Source organism: Lithobates pipiens, unplaced genomic scaffold (genome assembly GCF_037356315.1).
Source record: "Lithobates pipiens isolate NorthernLeopardFrog02 unplaced genomic scaffold, aLitPip1_a1.2 Scaffold_1, whole genome shotgun sequence".
Lineage (NCBI taxonomy): Eukaryota > Metazoa > Chordata > Amphibia > Anura > Ranidae > Lithobates > Lithobates pipiens.
In genome coordinates, this window is record NW_027507685.1 from 51,324,655 (window position 1) to 51,343,819 (window position 19,165).

A 19,165-nucleotide genomic window follows, 5' to 3' on the forward strand; every position below is an offset into this window, starting at 1 on the left:
GTTATCGCTCTCACTTTATCATACTGGTCACTGGAAGTTCAACATGGCACCTCATGGCAAAGAACGCTCTGAGGATCTGAAAAAAAAAGAATTATTGCTCTACATAAAGATGGCCTAGGCTAAAGGAAGATTTCCAAGGCCCTGAAACTGAGCAGCAGCATGGTGGCCAAGACAATACAGCGGTTTAACAGGACAGGTTCCACTCAGAACAGGCCTCGCCATGGTCGACCAAAGAAGTTGAGTGCACATGCTCAGCATCATATCCAGAGGTTGTCTTTGAGAAATAGACGTATGAGTGCTGCCAGCATAGCTGCAGAGGTTGAAGGGGTAAGAGATCAGCCTGTCAGTGCTCAGACCATATGCCCCACGCTGCTTCAAATTGGTCGGAATGGCTGTCAACCCAGAAGGAAGCCTCTTCTAAAGATGATGCACAAAAAAGCCCACAAACAGTTTTCTGACAAGTGGACTAAGGACATGGATTACTGGAACCCTGTCCTGTGGTCTGAGACCAAGATAAACTTATTTGGTTCAGATGGTGTCAAGCGTGTGTGGCAGCAACCAGGTGAGGAGTACAAAGACAAGTGTGTCTTGCTTACAGTGAAGCATGGTAGTGGGAGTGTCATGGTCTGGGGCTGCATGTGTGCTGCCGACACTGGGGAGCTACAGTTCATTGAGGGAACCATGAATGCCAACATGTGCTGTGACATACTGAAGCAGAGCATGATCCTCTCCCTTCAAAGGCTGGGCCCGCAGGGCAGTATTCCAGCATGATAACTACCCCAAACACACCTCCAAAACGACCACTGCCTTGCTAAAGAAGCTGAGGGTAAAGGGGATGGACTGGCCAAGCATTTCTCCAGACCTAAACCTATTTGAGCATCTGTTGGGCATCCTCAAACAGTAGGTGGAGGAGCGCAAGGTCTCTAACTTGCACCAGCTCCGTCATATCGTCATGAAGGAGTGGAAGAGGACTCCAGTGGCAACCAGTGAAGCTCTGGTGAAGTCCATGTCCAAGAGGGTTAAAGCAGTGCTGGAAAATAATGGTGACCACACAAAATATTGACACTTTGGGCCCAATTTTGACATTTTCACTTAGGGGTGTGCTCATTTTTGTTGCCAGCAGTTTAGACATTAATTAATGCGTGAGTTATTTTGAGGGGATAGCAAATTTACACTGTTATTTGAGCTTTACACTCACTACTTTACATTGTAGAAAAGTGTAATTTCTTCAGTGTTGTCACATGAAAAGATATAATAGAATATTTTCAAAAATGTGAGGGGTGTACTAACTTTTGTGAGATACTGTATATCCTTAGTCAACCCCAATGTTGACTCAAGCGGTCCCTCAGACAATGACTGAGCTGTCAAGTTATTATTTCACCAAAAGGACAAATAAGACACCAATATCAGAATAGTAAACAATGGAAATGTGTCTGAAATGTTCAAGGTTCATTTCAGATGCTGTGAGAAAACACTGAAAACCTGTATGCATGTGGTATTGTAAATAGATGTGATCCTAAAAGTAGAATATAAGATTTTAATATAGAATGAATGAAGAACTGTGTTTTAGATACCATCATTGTTGTAAAGACATAGAAACTGTAACCACATCTACATGAAAGTACCCATATTACATGGGTCATCCCAAGACATATACGTTTTCATGGGATACACAGGAGTCATGCACTTATCCATATAAATATCCATTGTGTGTGATATTAATCACATTTATACTAAATGTATTATATTTTGTAATAATTGCTGGGGGTCACTAAACAATATATACATATATTTATAGTCCCAATATATAGATCAATACCCATTATAAAAGAAAACATATTTTTCTTTTAACAAATACGTTTAGAACTCATGTTCTGTCCTCAGACACACCGAGTGGCTGAAGATGATATTACCTAAGCATACCAGGTAAATCATTTGAATTTCCCAACCAATGGAGAATGAGCCAAACCTTGTGGGCTGAGCTTATGATAATTTTATGAGCTTATTGTCCCAAATGGTGTAAAGGTTGTGAGGGCCATAGAGAAAGGATTATAGACCCATACACCAGATACACCCCTAGATGATCAAGAAGGCTGCTGATATTTGACCACTCCCCATCTTGTTGGACCTTGTGACTGGAACCACTCAATATACTTAGATAAAGGGGGACATCTTCCCCTTTTAAGCTGTTGGTAAGATACAGATCATACAAATCCTATTTATCTTTTCTCTCAACATTGTAGGGATGATGTTTTATAGTTTACGTATTGACATTAATTGATTGTCTAGGCTGTGTATTATTGTAGCTGTGTTTAGGGGAATTCAGACAAACTTGTTTACATCAATTTAAATTTCTGTGGTCACAGGGAGAGTACCATTGCCCCATTTAATTTTAGCAGCTCTGTTGCTTTAATATTTATTTCAAATTGGCAATATTTTTCTGTTGACTCTGTGAGACATACTTTGGATTCCTTCTGGCCGGAGAAATTCAGAGGACTGTTTCCCCCGAGTGACAGGGGATATTGTGTTCTTGAATATAAAGCGTGATCACTGCACATATTTTTCCAACAGACCAATTTGGGCTCCCCTGATTAAATTGTAATATTAGATATATGGTTTCATTGTTGTGTTGATGATTTGATAATGTATGTGTGAAATATCAATCACCAGAAAATCTAGTTCTGTGTGAAATTGTAAAACTATACTCGTTAATTAATAAAGTCAAATTATTTACTTATTTTGTTGGGAGATATTTATACCTTAGTAAGAAAACCCCATAAATGAACAAACTCAGGAAAGGATTGTGGTATGTATTGATATTCTGAACTAGGTTCACAAAATTACCGTAAGGTTGGAGCCACTGAGAAATAAAACACTGAGATCTTAATTAAGATTCCATACCACACTCACAACATACATGTGTAAAATGAAATGCTACTAGGTTATTTTGTCTTTGGGTTGAGTGTCATTCATTCATACAGAAAAGAGTGAATCAGGAAAATACTGCATTACAGAGACCAGATGGAGGTGATGACCACAGAATCAGCTCAATCCAGTGGCCTTAAAGCACTCCTCGCCCCCTCCCTTACATGCCACATTTGGCATGTCATTTTTTTAGGGGGGGAGTGAGGGCTCTGTTAGGAGGGAGACTTCCTGTCCCACTTCCTCCTTCTGCCCAGGGACCACCAAGGCGACTCCTCCTTTGGCCTCCCTCTAGGCTGGAGAGACAATCGCCTAATAACATTTGATTTTACCCCCAATTGCACAGAAGAAATGTATATGTAGTTTCACAGGACATATAACTGCTTAGCAGGAAGACAAGACCTCCATCTTCCCCTCTTACAGAACGGCGGTCTGCCTTGTTTACATAGGCAGAGGGCCATTCTGCCTCACCTGAGAACAATTAGCGTGTCCCAGCAGACATCGTGCCTGCCGGACCCACTGATTGGCTCCTGCTGTGTCCAATCACAGTGAGAGCGGGTCGCCTGGGGCGCACCTGCGCCCCAGACCCAATGCACAAAATCATGTATAGGTACATGATTTCAGTATATCTACATGGGGCTGTCCATAACAGGTTAAAGTGGTTGCAAAAGCACAAGGTTTTTTACCTTCATGCATAAAGGTAAAAAAATAACTTATGAGTGTGGCAGCCCCCATAGCCCCCCTAATACTTACCTAAGCCCCCTCTCGATCCAGCAATGTCCACGAGAGCCTTGCCTCTCCAGTGACACACAGGGCCATTGTCTCCCACTGCTGTCAATCACAGCCAGTTATTCAATCAGGAAATGGAGGGGGCAGGGGCAAATCATGGCTCCATGTGGGTGCCCCCACAGCAGGAGGGAGGAGCCAGGAGCACCGGGACTAGAGAAGAGGAGGATCTGGGCTGCTATGTGCAAAATCACTGCACAAAGTAGAGAAGTATAACATGTTTATTATTTTATTGAAAAAAAATTAAAGCTTTACAATCACTTTAAGGGATATAGTGGTGTTCTCACTGCATCCAATCTTGTTGAATATATAATGAAAGTGCAACAGCAAACTGATGAGGTGTTCTTTTTGTTTTTTTTTCTGCTCATTTCTTTAAGTCTGCTCCTTGCCAGTATATTTGCATGCAGCATGCCTGATTGGCTGTTGGTACTGACCCCTCCTTCTCAATTTAAATGCTGCCAATCCCATGTAAAATGTAGATACTTACATTAATTACATTGAAAAATGCTCTAAATGATGTATTAATTAAATCAAAGCTGGTTTAATCTGTGCCTTTTATATCTGCTTAGAGTGCAGCTTTAATAGGATGTAATTTTCATTGACAAAACAGTATTGAGCTTACATCTATACTTCGAAAAGATAATGTAATGGACAGTGTGTTAATTCGCGTAGGGTTTCAAACGAGATAGCACATTTTAGTCAGTTAGCAGACTTTGTTTAAAACCAAATCTATTACTGATGTTAATTTAAAATTAGTTTAAATGAAGTATTACCTGCTGCCAATGGTGTATGAAGATGGATCCCTTTTGATTCCATGTCATTGCATTGGGAATTAGATCCTATATACAAAAGAATTTGACATACATTTTCATGGTAACCAGTGACACCACAGAGTTCCTAGTTCACTCACTGGTCATCTCCCGCCTCGACTACTGCAACTCCCTCCTTGCGGGATTACCTTTACATAGTCTATCCCCCCTTCAGTCCATCATGAATGCTGCTGCCAGGCTCATCAACCTTACCAAATGCTCAGTTTCTGCTACCCCTCTCTGTCAATCCCTCCACTGCCTTCCACTCATCCAACAAATTACATTCAAAATTCTAACAACTTACAAAGCCATCCACAACTCGACCCCCAGCTACATCACTAACTAGCCTTGTCTGAAAACACCAACCTATTTGTTCCCTTTGTTCCTCCCAAGACCTCCTGCTCTCTAGTTCCCTTGTTACCTACTCCCATGCTCTCCTCCAGGACTTTTCCAGAGTCTCTCCTAGCCTATGGAACTCCCTCCCCCAATCTGTCCAATTATCTCCAACTCTGCTTGCTTTTAGATGATCCCTGAAAATCCTTCTCTTCAGAGAAGCCTATCCTGCCTCCACCTAACCGCTGTACTTTTTACATTCTCCATCAGATCATCCACCCACAGTTATTACCCTTTGTATCACTTGACCCTCCCTCCTAGATTGTAAGCTGTAATGACCAGGGCCCTCTGATCCCTCCGGTATTGAATTGTATTGGAACTATACTGTCTGCCCTCATGTTGTAAAGTGCTGCGCAAACTGTTGGCACTATATAAATTATGTATAATAATAATAATAACAAGGGTAAAGTGGGCAAAAGGTAACCAAAAAGAAGCACTCAAAGTATATGAATGTAAAGAAAATATTACCATGTTTCAAAACAGCACAACGGTCTATAGGTTCACAACAGGCTTTAAAATCAAGTGAAAAATTGTTCAGATCCAAAACTTGGAACAGAGGGATGGTTAGATATGAACTACCGGAACACATAGGCCACTGCAGAAAAACAAAGAATAAAAAGCATGGATTATTAGGTCTTCCATTTACACAAAATCACTGCGATTTTGAAAGTATAAAAGAAAAATAGAAAAAGGGAAATTCACCAGCACCAGTAATAAACAGACAGGTTTTCAAGGGATGCAATAAAGAGCGATCAAAAAACAAAATGTAATATACTGCAGTTAACCAGTCCTTAGAAAATGATGACTTCATCAGGGCCCCTTTATACTGGGAACTTAAAATAGTAGTATGTTCTTTGGAAAATCACATATCATGTTTTTAACATATTTTGGTGCATTTTTTATGCATTTGCTATTGATAAGAAGCAGCATGCAGGACTTTTCAAAATGCACCACACCCGCAGCAGACTGATGTGAAGATTTCCATAGGATTTAGCTCCTTTCCACCCTGACTATTGTAAAATGACGCCCAAGTGTGAGCCCTATTGTTAAAAGTGGATGTCATATGACGTCCTCCCAAGAACCCACAATCTGTCATGACTGTCTTGACTGATCAATGTACTGGCCCGCTGCCAGTACAATGTGATCGCTCTGACCAATCACAGTAGATCACATGACAATTGTAAACAATGAATTGCTTTGATTCGTGCCATTCATTGTGTACAATTGTGTTGCTAGCTGTGGTTGGTCACAGTGATCACATGGTACAGACAGGGCCAATCACAGCCCATCTGTACCATGTGATTAGCTGTGACCAATCACAGCTAACTACAATTATACACACTATATTGATTTATTTTTTTCAGTAAAAATGCTTGCTTATAGCAGTGAAATTCACTGTTATAAACAATCATAGTGTGTAAAAAAATCCTCATCACTTCCCCAGAGTAGTACACTGTAACTATGGTAACCAATCCTTTTTCAGTGCGAATTTCCAAACCAGCTGTGCAGCTGTGCAGCTGTTCAGCTGCGATTTCCAGATACGGTTTGAATGCAAATTCCTCAACTTCCGGACCGCCGCACTCCGATATACGTCCTAACTTTGAAGAGGAATACCGTTGTTATGGCAGCAGCCCCGGTATCCTCTTGTTCAGCCGGCGGTCTGGTTTCCGATAATAGTGGTCTCTGCGGTGGATTCACGAGATCACTTTTAATCGAGAGAAGGGCCCCCCCCCCTCCGCTGCTTATCGGAACCATCAGCAGCAGTGGAGGCAATTGGATCCTTTCTTCTTTGTGGTATGGAGATGAGTGAGGGGAAGATGGCCCTCCCTCTCCATACCACCCCAGGTCTCATATTTAAGAGGTCCTGTCATGCTTTTTTTCTATTACAAGGGATGTTTAAATTTCTTGTAATAGGAATAAAAGCGACACAATTAAAAAAAAAAAAAACTGTGTAAAAATAAAAAATAAAAGCTAAAATAAATAAGAACAAAAACATTTTTTTAAACGCACCCCGTCCCTCCGAGCTCGCGCGCAGAAGCGAACGCATACACATAGCTTTAGACCTCCGCATTAACTCAAAACATGCAACCTTTAGAATTTTTTAAACGTTGCCTATGGAGATTTTTAACCACTTGCTTACTGGGCACTTAAACCCCCCTCAGTCCCAGATCAATTTTCAGCTTTCAACGCTGATGCACTTTGAATGACAATTGCGCGGGCATACAACACTGTACCCAAATGAAATTTTTATCATTTTTTTCCCACAAATAGAGCTTTCTTTTGGTGGTATTTAATCACAGCTGGGAGTTTTATTTTTTGCTAAACAAACAAAAAAAGATGCAAAAAAAAAAAAATCATGTTTAATAGTTTGTTATAAAATTTTGCAAACAGGTCATTTTTCTCCTTCATTGAAGTGCGCTGATGAGGCGGCACTGATAGGCTGCACTGGTGGGCACTGATAGGCTGCACTGGTGGGCACTGATAGGCATAGTTAAGGCGGCACTAATAGGCACAGATAAGGCGGCACCGATGGGCACAGATAAGGCGGCACTGATGGGCAAAGACGGGCACAGATAAGATGGCACGGATGGGTGGCACAGATGGGTGGCACTAAGGGGCACTGATAGGTACCACTGATAGATGGGACTGATGGGCACTGATAGGTGGCTCTGATAGGTGGCACTGCTGGGCACTGATGGGCGGCACTGCTGGGCACTGATGGGTGGCACTGCTGGGCACGGATATGTGGCACTGGGGTGCAGCACCTTTGTTGAGGCAGACTGTGGGCACTGCTGGGTGGCACTGTGGGCACTGCTGGGTGGCACTGTGGGCACTGCTGGGTGGCACTATGGGCACTGCTGGGTGGCACTGACAGGGGGTACACATTTTTTATTTAGGCAGGCAAAGCAGGGGGCAGGTGGGCACTGGCAGGGGGCAGGTGGGCACTGGCAGGGCTGGCCGTGATCGGGACTGATGTCCCGATCACGGCCACCGGTGATCAGCTTTTTTTTTTCTCCTCGCGCTGTCAGCGCGAGGAGGAATAATAGCCAATTACCGGCTCCGTTATATCACATGATCAGCTGTCATTGACTGACAGCTGATCATGTGATAAGGGGTCGGGATCGACCCCTTGCACGGATCGGTGATCAGGCGAGTCTCGTAGTTTCGCCGATCACAGAGCGCGCCGCGCGCGCCCCTCAGGGGGCACGCAGGACGCTCGTGCACGGGACTACGTCAATAGACGTAGTCCCGGAAAAGGAGATCCGCGCTGTAGCCGTCATTCGGCTATAGCGCGGATCTCAAGTGGTTAAGGATAAAAGTTTGTCGCCTGACGCTTGACATGTTGGGTATCAATTTACTTGGCATAACATTATCTTTCACAATATATATAAAAAAAATTGGGCTAACTTTACTGTTTTCTTATTTTTTTATTCAAAAATGTGTATTTTTTCCCAAAAAAGTGTGCTTGTAAGACCGCTGCGTAAATACGGTGTCACAGAAAGTTTTACAACGAGCGCCATTTTATTCACTAGGGTGTTTTTTGTTTTTTTTTTACGAGTAATCAATGGCATTCATCGTGATTGATGCTGGATTTACTTTGGGGGCACATTATCTTTGTCTTTTTTGTTTTCTAAATAAATGAAATGTCAAAAACTGTCTCTGTGTTTTTATTTATTTTTCACACCTTTTTTGGTGAATAATTAGGGGTACAAAGTATTCCTCGAAAAAAATATATTGGATTGCCTGGATCAACTGTTAATTATTAATTAAAGTAAGAAAAAATATATATAGATATATATATATAGTTTATCAATCTTTCATCTAGATGGTATAACCAAAAAGACGTAGTCCTAGTCCTACAATGTACTCCTACTCATTCACATGGGGGGGGGCAGGATCGCAGGACTGCACCACAGTGCTCAGAAAACGCACAGGACCCTTTTTATATTTGCAGTGAATTTGCACTGCACCGCAGATATGTGAACCGGATCCGTAGAAAGTCAGTTTGGTTCACATGTTATACAAATCGGATGTGGTTCAAAATGCATCCTATTCACAAATATGTGACTAAAAGTGTTCGGTATTGAAGTGGTTACAGGTAAATATTATTAATGCATTGTTACTGCATGCATTTTTGGTGCATTTTAAGCTGCGTGTAAGGGTAGGGTGCACATCTTGTGATGGAAAGGTGACCAGGACCCCATGTGCACCCCTTGACTAACTCCAGACCAGGTTTCTTGCAGTTAATAACTTTTACTAAAAGTACAGCATAAGCATAACATGGCTGAACAACCTTACCCTATCTATCTGTCCTTAGTGAAGTCCATAGTTGCCATGTCTTGATGGGGGAAGGTCAAACTTGGATGAATTCTGAAAACCCGTGCTCCAAAGAAGGACTGCAAGTCTCAGCACAGTCCTAATCTCTTCATGCAGACCTGGCCCCACCCGACCCTTGAGATCTGAACCTCTACCTTTTATATATCACAGGACAGGAGGCTTGATCCCAAAAGCCTGCGAAATGTTATCAGTAGAACATAAGAGTTAACCCTTCTTCTCCCCAACTTGGACAGCCACGCTAATCTAACTAGCATACCATAAGCAACCTGCCTACATGCGTTTTAGTGCAGCAAAAGTGGACCAGTGTGAAAGGAGCCTTAGTAATTATCTAAGGGCCACTTTAAACTTCTCTTAAACACTTAAATTAGGCATCTAACCTAATTGGAGAATTAGTTCATTACACCAATCCAGATTTAACCTTTCCTCTACTTTTTGTTAAAACATTTTTTATTCAGTTGAGGGTTTCACCAAAAGAGGAAATGACAAACATTGGTCACTTAAAGTGATATTAAAGGAAAAAATCTAAAATAAATAATATAATCATGTTATACTTACCTGCTCTGTGCAATGATTTTGAACAGAGTAGCCCCAATGTTCCTCTTCTGGGGTCCCCAGCCAGCACTCCTGGTTCCTCCCCCTGCTAAAGGGTCCCCATAGCAAACCGCTTGCTGTCGGGGCACTCTTGCATGCTCACTTCTGCGCTGCTGCGATACTCAGCCCAACCCCCTGCTTCCTCCTTACTGACTGTGATTGACAGCAGCGGGAGCCAATGGGGAAGCATAGGAAACGTCATATCAGCACTTTACCTTTAGCATTTATGTTTGATTCACTAATACTAAAACTTGACACTTCGGAGTCTACTTATTTATAAAATATTTGTATAGAAGTTCTCCCAGCGAACGTGCATGTACATTTGTTCTGTATAAATAGTGGCAAAAAATCTCCTGTGCTGGTCCAAAGTTTTCCATTAATTTAAAACAGAAAATATTGCATTTAGCCACTAGATGACCCTAAGTTTCATAGGATATGCTATGATGCTTAGCGCCATGTCATGGTCAAATGTGTTTTTTAGTTTTAAATATAAAAAAAAAAACAGTACAGGAAATAGCCTAATACAATTCATTTTTTTTTGCACCCATTTCCACAAGACGAGCGTACATTCACTTTCACTGGGCAACTTACTATACAAATTCTTTATAAATAGACCCAATAGTACTTAAAATCGAGGTAATCCCATGTCCTACTAACATTAAATGCTTACCTCATCTGTGTCAAAAATATCCTGTGTCAAATACTTACCTGTGGTATAATCCTACAGAGCTAATACAGGAATGTTTCTTTCTTAAGACCGATACAAAAGTTTTAGGTAATTTGAAATGATTAATTTGCAAACCTTGAATGTATTGCGTGCAAGACTCAACATGAGTTTGTCTGAGTCAGCCGAGGGAAAAAATAATGTGGTGTATGTGCTGGAATATTAATTATGTCTTTTATAGAAATGATTTGATGTCTAAACCCAAAAAACATTTCATATATTACAGCTTATCTGTCCTTCAAGTGCTGGCTACATTAGTTTCCTTCTTTTTTTTTTTTTTTTTTTTTATATCTACCCAATGGTTCCTATCCCAGGGTAACAATGCACATTCACTGCACTGTACCTATAAAGAATCATAGAAAAATCCATCGAGTCTGCCTGTTTGTCCCTTTCCGTTTTTTAACTGGCTCACTACCTCTGCTAGAAGTTTATTCCAAGCATCAACTACAACTTTTCTCCAGATTGAGGTGATGTCCCCATGCTCTTGATTTTGGTCTCATAAAAAAACTACCCTCCTGAACCTTATTCACCCCCTTGATGTATTTAAAGCAGTGGTCCCCAACCTTTTTGGCACCAGTGATCAGTTTCACGGCAGCCAATTTTCCCCAGGGACTCGATGGGGAGATAATTGGGGGAGGGGCTATTCACGGTGTGATGGAACCATCCCAGCACACAGCTTTGGTGCTTCCGTCAGTATACTGCTTCCTCCAGTCTCAACATAGATACCAGATATTATAGCCGCAGCATACAAGACTAGTGATGGACGAACTTCCGACGGGACGTTTCGCGAACGCGAAATGCGAACGGACCCAAACGTTCGCGAAACCGACCGTTCGCCGCGGGCCCCATTGACTTCAATGGGAGGCGAACTTTGCAAACCTTCATGTCGAATTTGCGGCCACGTGGTAATTATTAGGGGGTAAAACGTAGTCCCACCATCTGGACAATGACATAATACATGTATGAGGTGAATTTGGGATCGATAACTACAAGCATTTTTATTTTATTTGGGAAATTGTTCTAACAATTCAGGACTATGGAGCTAATGAAGGCAATGGAGGAGAGGGAAGGTCAGGGACCAGGGTAGGCAAAGAAGAGGGTGCAGGAGATGATCACCAGCAGCGTGACATACCGGAATGACACATGCACCGTGATAGAGGCATCTGACAGCAGCACCGTAATACAGAGCACTGACAGCAGCACCGTGACATACAGCGCTGACAGCAGCACCGTGACATACAGCGCTGACAGCAGCACCGTGACATACAGCGCTGACAGCAGCACCGTGACATACAGCGCTGACAGCAGCACCGTGACATACAGCGCTGACAGCAGCACCGTGACATACAGCGCTGACAGCAGCACCGTGACATACAGCGCTGACAGCAGCACCGTGACATACAGCGCTGACAGCAGCACCGTGACATACAGCGCTGACAGCAGCACCGTGACATACAGCGCTGACAGCAGCACCGTGACATACAGCGCTGACAGCAGCACCGTGACATACAGCACTGACAGCAGCACCGTAAGCAGCCCCAGGAGGAAGTCAGCACAGCACAGGGATGGTGTGATCCCCTCATAATAAGAACCCCCAGGAGGAAGTCAGCACAGCACAGGGATAGTGTGATCCCTTCATAATAAGAACCCCCAGGAGGAAGTCAGCACAGCACAGGGATATCATAAGCAGCCCCAGTAGAAATATGACACCGCTCAACCTCTTCAAAGAGGAGGGTAGGGGCATATAGTACGGTGTGCTTTTTTGGGTCAAGGAAGTGAGCCAAATGAATTAAGAAGGTCTGTGTGCTTGATTAAAAAAATAGTTTATAGACATATACATGGTCTACTGGTCACATGTGTTGAATTCCTCCGAGATCCATGCCTCATTCATTTTTAGAAATGTGAGGTAGTTAACACTGTGGTGAGCTAGGCGAGTACGCTTATCGGTCACAATCCCCCCTGCTGCGCTGAACGTCCTTTCGGACAGGACACTGGATGAGGGGCAAGCCAACAGTTCGATTGCAAATTGGGCAAGCTCTGGCCAGAGGTCAAGCCTGCCCACCCAGTAGTCTAGGGGTTCATCACTCCTCAGAGCGTCCACATCGGCCGTTAACCCAATGTAGTCGGACACCTGACGGTCTAGGCGTTCCCTGATGCTGGATCCGGATGACACCTGTCGATGGGTCGGCTGAAAGAATGACCTCATATCCGAAGTCACCAACACATCTTCAAACCGGCCTCTTCTTGCAGGCGCTGTTGGATTGGTACCCGCAAATCCTTCTCTGGGAGTGGGAATTGCTCCTCTGCCAGCGCACGCAAAAGCAGAATGCAGCATTTCTCGAAGCAAGGCCTGGAAGTGCTGCATTCTGACAGCCCTCTGCGACGGCGGTAACATTTCCGCCATTTTGTGTTTGTACCGGGGGTCTAAGTACGTTGCCACCCAGTACTGGTCCTTGACCCTCATGCTTTTTATACGGGGGTCCCTATTAAAACACTGGAGCATGAAGGCCCCCATTTGCACTAAAGTGGAAGCGGTGTGGTGGCCTGGCTCCTGCTCATCATCCAGGATAATGTCGTCCTCTTCATTCTCCTCTCCCCATCCTCGCACAACAGGGATCCCAGAAAGGTTTAAAGCATGCTCTTCTTGCTCCTGCTCATCCGCCCCGGCACCATCCTCCTCTGACTCCTCATCAGACTCCTGTTGTTGACTTGTCTCAGATAGAGTAGCCCCCCCTGGGAATTCATCCAGCATTGCGACTTCCTCATCTTCCCGCTCCTGCTCCTCCACAGCCTGATCAATGACACGACGCAATGCACGCTCCAGAAAGAAGGCATAAGGTACCATGTCACTGATGGCGCCATGGCTGCGACTGACCAGTTTGGTGATCTCCTCAAATGGCCGCAGAAGTCTGCATGTGTCGCGCATGAGCAGCCACTGGCGCGGTGAAAAAAAACCCAGCTCCCCAGAACCGTTTCTTTCGCAGAGTTCATACAGGTAGACGTTAACTGCACGTTTCTGCTGGAGCAGCCTATCAAGCATATAGAAGGTTGAGTTCCATCGCGTCGGGCAATCGCAAATAAGACGTCTGACCGGCAGATGGTGTCGCCGCTGAATGTCAGCAAGGCGAGCCATGGCCGTGTAAGATCTTCTGAAATGGGCCGAGATTTTCCTTGCCTGCCGCAAGATGTCCTGGACCCCAGGGTATTTGACAAGGAATCGCTGCACGACCAAGTTTAAGACGTGTGCCATGCACGGCACGTGCGTGATTTTGCCCTGTTTCAATGCGCTAAGCAGATTGGCACCGTTGTCACACACCACTTTACCAACTGTCAAATTGAGCGGTGTTAGCCACTCATCTGCCTGTGAACGCAAAGCTGAAAGGAGTGCCGGGCCAGTGTGGCTCTTTGCTTCCAGGCACAACAGACGCAGCACGGCATGGCAACGTCTCACCTGGCATGTGGAATAGGTTCTGGGGAGCTTGGGCGGTGCAGTGGAAGAGACGCTAGCAGCGGAAAAGGAGGAGGCAGCTGAGGAGGAGAGGGAGGAGGATGGAGTAGGAGGAGGAGAAGAAGAGTCAGGCCTGCATGCAATCCGTGGCGGTAAAACCAAATCTACACGGGTGCCACGGGTTACATGCTTGACGGCCGTCAGAAGGTTCACCCAGTGGGCAGTAAAACTGATATACCTTCCCTGCCCGTGTTTGCTAGACCACGTGTCTGTGGTCAGATGTATCTTGGCACCGACACTGTGTGCCAGAGATACATTCACTTGCCGCTGAACATGGCCATATAGCTCTGGGATGCCCTTCTCTGAGAAATACTTCCTTCCTGGGACCTTCCATTGTGGTGTTCCAATGGCCACAAATTTGCGAAAGGCCTCCGAGTCCACCAGTTTATATGGCAGTAGTTGGCGGGCTATGAGTTCTGACAAGCCAGCCGCCAACCGTTGGGCAAGAGGGTTATCCGGCATCATCATTTTTTTACGCTCAAACATTAGGCCCACGGAAGCCTGCCTTTTTGCAGAAAAATGTGAGCTTGGCGTGATGGAAGGTGGAGTGGAGGACAATTGTGAGGAGAGAGGAGAAGGAGAAGTAGAAGACGAGGCTGGACGGTGAGAGCCTGCAGTGTGGCTTTGTGTGTTCCGTTGCTCCCACTGGGCTCGGTGATGGCTGCTCATGTGCCTTCTTAAGGCGGTCGTCCCTAGGTGAGTATTGGGCTTACCGCGACTAACGCGTTGACTGCAAAGATTGCAGATGGCAACGCTATTGTCAGCAGCGGACACGTTAAAAAAAGCCCACACTGCGGAGCCATGTGCCGGTGTCCTGGGAGCGCCAGATGTGACCGTACATGGTCGATGACTCGCTCCTGATACATTTGCAGTCTGCTTTGTCCCTGCTGTGCAATGTAAGTCATTGCTGCTTCTCCTCCCTATCTGCTGGTCCATATCTCCCTCTGAACTCCCCTCCTCTTCCTCTCTTGTGGGCACCCACGTGACATCACTAGACACGTCATCATCAACGTCACCTTCCCCACCGCTATAAGTAGAGATCTCGGAGTAGGCAGCAACACCGGGGACCAACCTCCTCCTTGGGCTGATCTGGGTACTGGCGTCAGACTGCTGAGTAGCGCTTGTTGCTACCTCCTCTTCCTGATCCAATACCAAGAGTGGCTGCGCATCAGAAATGTCCTCTTGATATGGATCGGAAAATAATTCCAGTGACTCAAGCGGAAGGTATGTGGTGGTGGTGGTGGTGGTCGTGTTGTTGGTGGTAGTGTCTTTGGGGGTGCACATAGCAGAGAGTGAAGAAGAGGGTGCAGATCGAGAGGATGAGGAGGGTGCAGAAGAGTAAGGCTGAGCGAGCCACTCAACCAAGTCTGGTGCATCCTTTAAAGTAATTGAACGCACCTTCTGCAACTTCCCACTTTGGCTCAAGCCTGTTGCTCCTGCCCTACCCCTACCACCCCTGCGGAAGGGCCTGCCTCTTCCTCTGCATGTCATTTTTTAAATGACCCTGTGACAAAACTCTTAGTCCCTATACCGCTGAAGGACTGCTGCAGTATAGGTGAGCGGTCAGCAGTGGTGCACGTCAACCCTATCTATTGTGGACCTATAGCGGTCCTTACAGAACAGCAGACTGTACCGCACTCAAGCCTATGTACCGTAGCACCCTATACCAAGTTACCAGTCCTTATAAGAACTTTTGTGGACCAAGCAGGTTGTGTATTAGTGTTTAGCAGACTGTACGTCAGTCCCTATACCGCTGAAGGACTGCTGCAGTATAGGGCAGCGGTCAGCAGTGGTGCACGTCAACCCTATCTATTGTGGACCGATAGCGGTCCTTACAGAACAGCAGACTGTACCGCACTCAAGCCTATGTACCGTAGCACCCTATACCAAGTTACCAGTCCTTATAAGAACTTTTGTGGAACAAGCAGGTTGTGTATTAGTGTTTAGCAGACTGTACGTCAGTCCCTATACCGCTGAAGGACTGCTGCAGTATAGGTGAGCGGTCAGCAGTGGTGCACGTCAACCCTATCTATTGTGGACCGATAGCGGTCCTTACAGAACAGCAGACTGTACCGCACTCAAGCCTATGTACCGTAGCACCCTATACCAAGTTACCAGTCCTTATAAGAACTTTTGTGGAACAAGCAGGTTGTGTGTTAGTGATTAGCAGACTGTACGTCAGTCCCTATACCGCTGAAGGACTGCTGCAGTATAGGTGAGCGGTCAGCAGTGGTGCACGTCAACCCTATCTATTGTGGACCGATAGCGGTCCTTACAGAACAGCAGACTGTACCGCACTCAAGCCTATGTACCGTAGCACCCTATACCAAGTTACCAGTCCTTATAAGAACTTTTGTGGAACAAGCAGGTTGTGTATTAGTGTTTAGCAGACTGTACGTCAGTCCCTATACCGCTGAAGGACTGCTGCAGTATAGGTGAGCGGTCAGCAGTGGTGCACGTCAACCCTATCTATTGTGGACCGATAGCGGTCCTTACAGAACAGCAGACTGTACCGCACTCAAGCCTATGTACCGTAGCACCCTATACCAAGTTACCAGTCCTTATAAGAACTTTTGTGGAACAAGCAGGTTGTGTGTTAGTGATTAGCAGACTGTACGTCAGTCCCTATACCGCTGAAGGACTGCTGCAGTATAGGTGAGCGGTCAGCAGTGGTGCACGTCAACCCTATCTATTGTGGACCGATAGCGGTCCTTACAGAACAGCAGACTGTACCGCACTCAAGCCTATGTACCGTAGCACCCTATACCAAGTTACCAGTCCTTATAAGAACTTTTGTGGAACAAGCAGGTTGTGTATTAGTGTTTAGCAGACTGTACGTCAGTCCCTATACCGCTGAAGGACTGCTGCAGTATAGGTGAGCGGTCAGCAGTGGTGCACGTCAACCCTATCTATTGTGGACCGATAGCGGTCCTTACAGAACAGCAGACTGTACCGCACTCAAGCCTATGTACCGTAGCACCCTATACCAAGTTACCAGTCCTTATAAGAACTTTTGTGGACCAAGCAGGTTGTGTATTAGTTTTTAGCAGACTGTACGTCAGTCCCTATACCGCTGAAGGACTGCTGCAGTATAGGTGAGCGGTCAGCAGTGGTGCACGTCAACCCTATCTATTGTGGACCGATAGCGGTCCTTACAGAACAGCAGACTGTACCGCACTCAAGCCTATGTACCGTAGCACCCTATACCAAGTTACCAGTCCTTATAAGAACTTTTGTGGACCAAGCAGGTTGTGTATTAGTTTTTAGCAGACTGTACGTCAGTCCCTATACCGCTGAAGGACTGCTGCAGTATAGGTGAGCGGTCAGCAGTGGTGCACGTCAACCCTATCTATTGTGGACCGATAGCGGTCCTTACAGAACAGCAGACTGTACCGCACTCAAGCCTATGTACCGTAGCACCCTATACCAAGTTACCAGTCCTTATAAGAACTTTTGTGGAACAAGCAGGTTGTGTATTAGTGTTTAGCAGACTGTACGTCAGTCCCTATACCGCTGAAGGACTGCTGCAGTATAGGTGAGCGGTCAGCAGTGGTGCACGTCAACCCTATCTATTGTGGACCGATAGCGGTCCTTACAGAACAGCAGACTGTACCGCACTCAAGCCTATGTACCGTAGCACCCTATACCAAGTTACCAGTCCTTATAAGAACTTTTGTGGACCAAGCAGGTTGTGTATTAGTTTTTAGCAGACTGTACGTCAGTCCCTATACCGCTGAAGGACTGCTGCAGTATAGGGCAGCGGTCAGCAGTGGTGCACGTCAACCCTATCTATTGTGGACCGATAGCGGTCCTTACAGAACAGCAGACTGTACCGCACTCAAGCCTATGTACCGTAGCACCCTATACCAAGTTACCAGTCCTTATAAGAACTTTTGTGGAACAAGCAGGTTGTGTGTTAGTGATTAGCAGACTGTACGTCAGTCCCTATACCGCTGAAGGACTGCTGCAGTATAGGGCAGCGGTCAGCAGTGGTGCACGTCAACCCTATCTATTGTGGACCGATAGCGGTCCTTACAGAACAGCAGACTGTACCGCACTCAAGCCTATGTACCGTAGCACCCTATACCAAGTTACCAGTCCTTATAAGAACTTTTGTGGAACAAGTGAGTTGTGAATGTTTAGCAGACTGCAGCAGAAGGGCAGCAGTCAAGTATAATATCCTTTCTATATTTGGAAGAAAGAATATTATACATGTACAAGCCTATTACTGTACCACTGATACCAGTCCTGAAAAGAACCTTTGTGGAACTAATAATAACAGCAAGTCTTTAAAATTACCCTCACTGCCTGACAACACTGCTTCCTTCCTGTCCCTATACAAATTGGCAAAAAAAGAGAACGATTAGTGGTTACTGGAACAGCTCTTTTGTGGACCTTGATAGTAACAGCTAATGATGATGATGATGATGATGATGATGAAAGACTAATCTGGCTGTCCCTGTAGCATACACCGTCCTTTCCCTTTCTCTAAACTAACAAAAGACACTCAGGCTGCTGCAAGAATCAGCAGCACAGCAAACCTATCAACACCTAACACCTATACCAGTCCTGAAAAGAACTTTTGTGTACCAAATAGCTAGTGGTTTATCTCTCCCTACTCCACACAGGAACCTGTCCCTATCTTAACAGAAGAAAGAATGTAAAATGGCCACCGGATCGGGTGTATTTATAGGTTAGGGGGAATGTACAAGTGTCCATGTGCTGTCATGTCTCAATTGGCTGTCCTGTATCACATGATAAACGTGTCACCAAAGGTTAAAGTTCTTGTATACATTAAACACGTAAGTCCGCCGCGGCGAACGACGGAAAAAGGCGTTCGAACGTGCGGACCGCGAATGTCGGAAATTCGCCGCGAAACGACCGCCGGGCGAACCGTTCGGCCATCACTATACAAGACTAGCTGACAAATAGCTTGTATGAAACTGGAACTGTTTATTGAACAAACTCACATAGAAAATATGCCCTACCAGGTCAGGTGAGTCTGATTACATTATCGTATGCAATTGAAATTGTATACAGAATAGACATATACACTGCTGAAAAATGTGTTTGTTTTCCTTTCATCTTTATTTT

The 19,165-nt window shown here is 45.1% G+C and overlaps 1 protein-coding gene across 1 annotated transcript in view; it reads right to left on the bottom strand.

The window, feature by feature from the left end:
• LOC143998664 (interleukin-13 receptor subunit alpha-1-like) overlaps positions 1 to 19,165 on the bottom strand; it is a 172,934-nt gene that overhangs the window by 123,786 nt on the left and 29,983 nt on the right. Inside the window, exons 3-4 of the mRNA XM_077493979.1 lie at positions 5,379 to 5,505; positions 4,482 to 4,547 (exon numbers count right to left, since the gene is read on the bottom strand). Coding sequence (XP_077350105.1) covers positions 4,482 to 4,547; positions 5,379 to 5,505 — 193 coding nt within the window. The remainder of the gene's footprint in view (positions 1 to 4,481; positions 4,548 to 5,378; positions 5,506 to 19,165) is intronic.